At 33.0% G+C, this 6,708-nt stretch overlaps 1 protein-coding gene across 1 annotated transcript; it reads left to right on the top strand.

Moving 5' to 3' along the window:
- The first annotated feature begins 2,639 nt into the window (after window positions 1–2,639).
- Window positions 2,640–5,413, top strand: LOC112506579 (60S ribosomal protein L18-2). Its single transcript, XM_025110725.1, has 5 exons — window positions 2,640–2,728; window positions 2,817–2,906; window positions 2,999–3,127; window positions 3,467–3,649; window positions 5,032–5,413. Exons 1-5 carry the CDS (start codon window positions 2,726–2,728, stop codon window positions 5,188–5,190), a joined length of 564 nt encoding a protein of 187 aa, XP_024966493.1. The 5' UTR covers window positions 2,640–2,725; the 3' UTR covers window positions 5,191–5,413.
- Window positions 5,414–6,708: the final 1,295 nt, after the last annotated feature.

The following is a 6,708-nucleotide window of genomic DNA, read 5'->3' as shown; positions in this document are numbered from 1 at the left end:
TGTTATAATTAATGATTATACTAATTATATTTTAGATTTTTAACATTTAAAATAAGATGTTTATTCTGTATTTGATTGTGTTTATCTGCAGTTAGTTACATGAATTCATATATGGGATGAAATCGTTTAGGGCTGAACGGTTTTAAGAGTTTTAGCCAAATGCTTTATAAGATAGTATAGATATGGCTACATCATATGATCACTATGCCTTTCTCATTGCACAATAATGGTCAAGAGTCGTTTGTGTAACCAAAGATGGATTTGGGATGTTGCTCGGTAGGTGCATTCCTATTAAGAGGCATTACGTCACATAGTTAACTGTAGCTCAAAAAGCACATGAGATGCATCTCGATGACCATTATTATGAGGTCATGGGGCAACTTTACAAGGCCAGTTACAAAACAACATCAATATCTCACGTCTTGTGTGGTTTTATTTTATCATGAAGTGGTATTTACATTGCACATTCGTCCCCGACACTTTGTACATGAGAACACATCATTTTCATTAGGTTGTATGATTTAATGTAAGCCCACGTGCATACATACGATATTTTGTTGCAATAGGCATATGCCTCAATAAGCCACAATATCATGGCGTTAGGTAGACGCTGGAGAAATATACCTTTACGAGACCAAAGGGTGGTCTTTGTCAACAAGATTAAATGAGATCATGTTTTTTATACAGCATATGAAGCAAGGTTTGAAGTATAAACTCTTACGTTATACAATTATGCTACATGGTAGCACTGTTCAATTAGCTGTACACATTTTGTTTTATAAATATTAATTTAATAACAATCATTTCAAGAAGATTAAAAAACTTAATGCATTGCTTCTACATTTCCACAGTTGTTCAAAAACTTCTCTAAATCTGTAAAATATGACATTCTATAATTTTTTCAGTTACCTTGGTAATTAACATATTATTTTAAATAATTTATAAGGCTAGTATAAAACGTTATGTTCGTGCACATTGATATGGTTTTAGGTATTTTGGTCAACAATTTAACACATCAAAGGTTGTTTTGGTAAATCCTAGTAGAGAACAATAGAAGATCTAACTGGACCCGACCCATGACCGATTGTGACTGGTTATGGACTGACGGTTCTAGACGGCTGGACCGTTTACATTATTTATGGAATTTCAAGGCCCTACTCGAGACCGGTCATGTTTAAGCCCGACTTTTAAATAAAAAAGAATTTTTATAAATTATATCATAAATTTTTATAAGATTTTTAAAAGATTTTCAAGTTTTTTAAGTTTTTTATCCATTTAATGTATTATTTAAGGTGTATTACAATGCTAAAACTCATAAGTAGTAATTCTTAACAAATATAACATTTTTTGTGTAAAAATAAATTTAAGATTTTCAAAAACCATGTCGGACCCTTGACAGGATTTGCAACCGACTTGATGAGACAGAGACCATAAATGGTAACCGGGCTTAGATCGATCATAGGTTTTTTGGTCAGGACAACGACCTGCCAACCCAATTTTAAAGGGACCGATTTGAAACAACCCAGCCCATAAACCAATTTTTAGTCATCTTTAAGGGGAGGTTTGGTTCATCGGATTCCGACATAATCAGAATGGTTAATTTCTAACCAAACTTCATTCCGATGTTTGGTTAGCCATGAAATGGAATTGAATCATAGACATTCATTCAAATGTGGATTTCAACATTATTTTACAGAAGAGATTGAATTGAAATCCATTCCAACAAATATTTTAAAATAGACAAAAATACCCTCATTGAAACATAAAACCCTAGCCTTACGTTATTTATCTGCTTCATCGATCGTTTCCTCACCCTCTGGTTTCTCTACTCCATCAATCGTAGATATGGACTGTCTCCACCGATCGACTTATTTCTCTGCTTTCTCTAGACTGTTGCTTTATCGACTTCCAACTCTGGATTGTCTCTACTGATTGAATATGTGGGTTACGATCTCGAATTCTTTATCAATTTTGTTATTGTTACTGCTTCCTCTGGATTATTTTTCTTCATCGATGTTGTTACGTTTATTGTTTATGCTTTATCGGTTTTGTTACTACTACTATTTTATGCTTCATCGTTTTTCTTTATCAAGTTTGTTATCGTTACTATTCCTACTTCCTCTGGATTTTGTTACCAATGGGGAAGATAAAATGGACCCACTCTTGGAAAAAAGGGATTATGATGGGGAAGAAGAGGGTAAAACTTGGTCAAATATTTTTTAAATTTTTTTATTCATTATAATTCAAATATCTAAATTAAAAACAAATTCATGGAAACAATGATAATTTATATATTTTTTTAGATTAAAAAAATATATCAAAGAAAGGTCATTTTTGTCAATTTCCAATATTTCATTCTAATTATTTTATAAATTAAACAGACAAATTTCAATTCATTTGACACATTACAACATCATATCAATCCAATAGTTGATGAAAGCTGAAAACAATCAAACATTCCATTCTAATTTATTTTTGACAAATTTCATTATTTAGTCTTTAGAAATCATTCTAAGTAAGCAAACTCCTATCAAGCTTTAGCACCAAAAACAAATGGGCTCCGATAACCACTGTTAAAGTGGGCTTGTTCGCTAAAGCCCAAACCGGGTTTGTGTTATATTGACATACACTCAAACGTTCGCGTTGTGTTCATAAACCCTAGCTTCACTCCCCCTTCCCCTGGGCACACCTTTTCTTTTTGCAGGTACCAGCAACCGCCGTCCCCATGGTATCGTGATTTTCCTCAACCCTAATTCTCCTCTGTGATTCTATCTTCTTACTATTGCACGCTAATTCACTTAATGTTTGTGATTTAGGGTATAGATCTAGTTGCAGGTGGAAAGAGCAAGAAGACCAAAAGAACCGCCCCTAGATCCGATGATATCTACCTCAAGCTCCTTGTCAAGGTATTCACTTACCTCAAGTACATTTTATTGCTTTCCTTTTTAAATAATGAAGATACTGACATATATGCTTGTCGTTTTATTGTTTCGATCAGCTTTATCGGTTCTTAGTGAGGAGGACAGGAAGCAACTTCAATGCTGTGATATTGAAGAGGCTGTTCATGAGCAAAATTAATAAACCTCCGATTTCTTTATCTCGGTTGATTCGTTACATGTCTGGCAAGGTATTTGTTTTAAATTGGTTTACAAACATATATACATGTTGATTATATCGTTCTATTGCTAGCATTTTACTTGATTTACCTGCAAACACGTTTTAATGCCGTATCTACATGTATAGGTACTTGCTCGAATTTCGAACCATTATTATTGTATAAAACGCCGGTCTAACTTCTGTTTATATGCTATTTTGCTTTTGGCATAAAAAAGTTAAAGAGGAAATATACATTGTGATATGGTTTCATATACTACTTAGATTATATACATGGTTATCTATATTTTCTTATGAGTTGCTGCCTACGATATTTTATAATGAATTGTAATGGTTGGTTTTATAACGTCAGGAGGACAAGATTGCTGTGATTGTCGGTACAGTTACTGATGATGTTCGGGTGCATGAGATCCCTTGTATGAAGGTTACTGCTTTGAGGTTTACTGAGACTGCAAGGGCAAGGATTGAGAAAGCTGGTGGAGAATGCTTGACATTTGACCAACTGGCTCTTAGAGCTCCTCTTGGACAGAACACTGTATGTTCTTTATTCCCTTATTCACAAACGTCTCAAGTAAACAACTTTATTACCTTGAGGTGCATTTGTGCAGTTATGCACTTGTGTTTTACAATTATTTGCTTCAACATGTTAGTATATAACTCAATGAAAAGTTGGTGCTATGAAAAATTGAAACAACCAAGTAACAATGAAGAAACATGTTCGAAATTTTATATGCCACAAATGTGCTGCTAAGTGTAACTCATTGTGATATAATCGGGTGAAAGAAAGAGATTGTGATGCATAATAACCCAAACATTTGTTTCTCAGCTAGACGAACCTTTGAAAATATTGTTGATGGAATATAACCAAACATTAGAACAACATAAAACATTTTATCTCAAGCTAGTTGGACGTATCATGATGAAACAAATCTGAAATTGCGAAGGTGTGCTCCTCTAGGGCCTTAGGTCATGATTGGTTGAGAACAAGCACAATCTTAGAAGAAGCCCTTTTTAATCTTCTACTTAAAGATTTTGAATATTTCCACAATATTCATATATAGGGACATGCAAGTTTCATCTACTGACTTGTGTCCAAAAGTTCACATTGTGATATGATTAGAACATCATAAATGGCACCCAAAACAATATTTTTTTATCAATCTTAATTTTCAAATCCTATTTCTTAATCATCTCTCTCACAATATGACCACACATACACTCCATTCACATTTTCTCTTTGAGCATCTCCAACAGCTTCTTCAAAATGGGGATTTTGAGCTAATATTTTACTCCAACATCATCCCTAAAACCATTTCCAAAATGGAGAAAGTAGGAGAGAGAAGGGTTTTTTCTTCAAATATGGAGAACACCCCTGAAATAATTACCATTTGAGACCACCTATAGGGAACTTTGAAAATAAATATTTTGGGAGTGAAATAATAATAGAAAATGAAATATTTTAATATTATAATCTAGGTTGGATTCTCCAAATGGGGAATCTTTTGTTGATAAATGTGATTTCTTTTGAGATTTTGACTTTTAGTTCTTTATTTTGGAGAAATTTTAGGGAATTTGTTGGAGATGCTCTAATATGCTACACTGTCTTTTATTGGCCCAACATAAGCATTGTTGCTTGCGTTTTCCTCTTATACATGTATTAATCTTATTTGTTAACATACCATTTCATTTTGTTGCTAGTTGACACACATTAGATTGTGGGAAACAGTGTTTTCTCTGTTCTGAAAATCTTTTATGGCAGTTCATGGTCAATTATTTGATACTTTATGTTTCATTGAACTTATTTTTTACACACTTAAAACAAGGTTAACCATAAATATTTTTATAGCTTTTAAGTCGATTGCTAGTAACCCACATCATCATTCCTTAACACATGATCCAATTGGGTGGGCATTGCAGGTTCTGCTAAGAGGTCCAAAGAATTGTCGTGAAGCAGTGCGACACTTTGGAAAGGCTCCTGGTGTGCCACACAGCCACACCAAGCCGTATGTGCGAGCGAAGGGCAGGAAATTCGAGAAGGCTAGAGGTAGAAGAAACAGTCGAGGCTTTAGAAACTAAGCTCTCCGAGGTGGTACTCTTTGATTTCAGTTCTATACTCTTCCTATCTTTAAATTTGGTCATCTATTAGACGTACTTGTTGTGATGAAATTTTTTGTTAGTCATCTTTTTTGGGTATTGTTGGATGATTTGAGTGTTAACATTTCCATTTGGATTTTGATTAAAAATCAATGTTGGTTGCACTTGAAATTGAAATTGAAGCCTCAATTGGATATGCATTCCTTTGATTTCAATGTTCTTCTAACACTAAATTAAGGTTTCGTTTTGGATATTAAGATTGATTTTTCTTAATTGTCACTTGGTTTATGGTTTCTTGATTTATATATTTACTATTTTTTGTAGGGTTATTAAATATCTGTTTTTAAATATTAGAGTAAACATGCAAAATTGGTCCAATGGTTTGTTGAAAATGAATTGTGCTCATTTCTAAATATGAGTTTAAGGTGAGAAGTCAAACAATGTATTTGGATCGTTGATCATTTCTAATCTCAAAGCAACATGAATTGTGCTTTGGAAGGAAGTTGATGCGATGTTTCTCATTAGTGTTTGATCTAGTGGAACTTGTCAATTAGGATTGATCAAAGAATGAAGATCACTTCTTAAACCTTTATCTGCTTAAATTAACACCATTTTATTGATTTAATTACCAATAAAAAAACCTAATTTTTTTGTTAATGTAAAAGTTGTTTAAATTTCTGACCTATGAATTGTCAAGTACATAAAAATTGTTTTAAACTCCTAGTAATTTTGTTTGTGTGGTTAAATATCGGCATTGTTAGATATATCATTGTTAAATTGTTATTATGGCAGTTCTTAGGTATTGGTTTTTTAGGTCTTGACGGATGCCGAGTCCGACAAATAATAAGTTCCAACTACGGCAAATTACAACCAAAATTGTAATAGCGGTAAGTCGGTTCGATTTCACAGAGACTCGGTTTCAACTTATTATAGCCAAACTAATCAAGTACAAGTTGACTRAATAAAAGTAAATACGAAGGGGGGGGGKTTGGATTTGATTAATTAAGCTAAGCATATAATTAAAATCAACTTAAAGCAAATAAATAAAAACCCAACATTAGTCACTTTTGATTAAGAAGGTGGTACTAATCATCGATTACAATAACGTAAACGTAATGAATAAAACCAAGTTGATTATAGTCGTTAATAAGCTTTAACGACCTATGTTTTTCCTTAAGAAACACCGGCTAAAACAAGCTCTTTAGCCGGATCTTAATCGCAATTAAGACGTTGAATAAGCTCTCAAGTCTAAAAATGTGCAATTAGCTTTATAGGACTAGAAAAACATCAACTCAAAGCCATAAGCTTATAAGCTCGACTTAATGAGGCTTTGGATGCAAGATTTCAAAAATCTAATTCGGAAGCCTCAACGAAACCAAATAGATTTAATTGTTACTTTATCAAAATGTAAAGACGATTACGTATCTCAACTTTTGAATAACATTATTTCATAAGAACACCAAGAAATTGGCCAGATTACTCAATACTCAAAATGAAATT

The sequence above is a fragment of the Cynara cardunculus genome (genome assembly GCF_001531365.2).
Source record: "Cynara cardunculus var. scolymus isolate 2C chromosome LG 2, CcrdV1, whole genome shotgun sequence".
Taxonomy (NCBI): domain Eukaryota; kingdom Viridiplantae; phylum Streptophyta; class Magnoliopsida; order Asterales; family Asteraceae; genus Cynara; species Cynara cardunculus.
Note: the sequence above shows the minus strand (reverse complement) of the source record. Positions and strands in the feature narration are given on the sequence as shown.

Excerpts from the sequence above, each read along its gene's own strand:
- LOC112506579 (XM_025110725.1), top strand. Across the intron at positions 3,128-3,466 it reads TTCGTTACATGTCTGGCAAG|GAGGACAAGATTGCTGTGAT; the intron begins GTATTTGTTTTA and ends TTATAACGTCAG. Across the intron at positions 3,650-5,031 it reads CTCCTCTTGGACAGAACACT|GTTCTGCTAAGAGGTCCAAA; the intron begins GTATGTTCTTTA and ends TGGGCATTGCAG.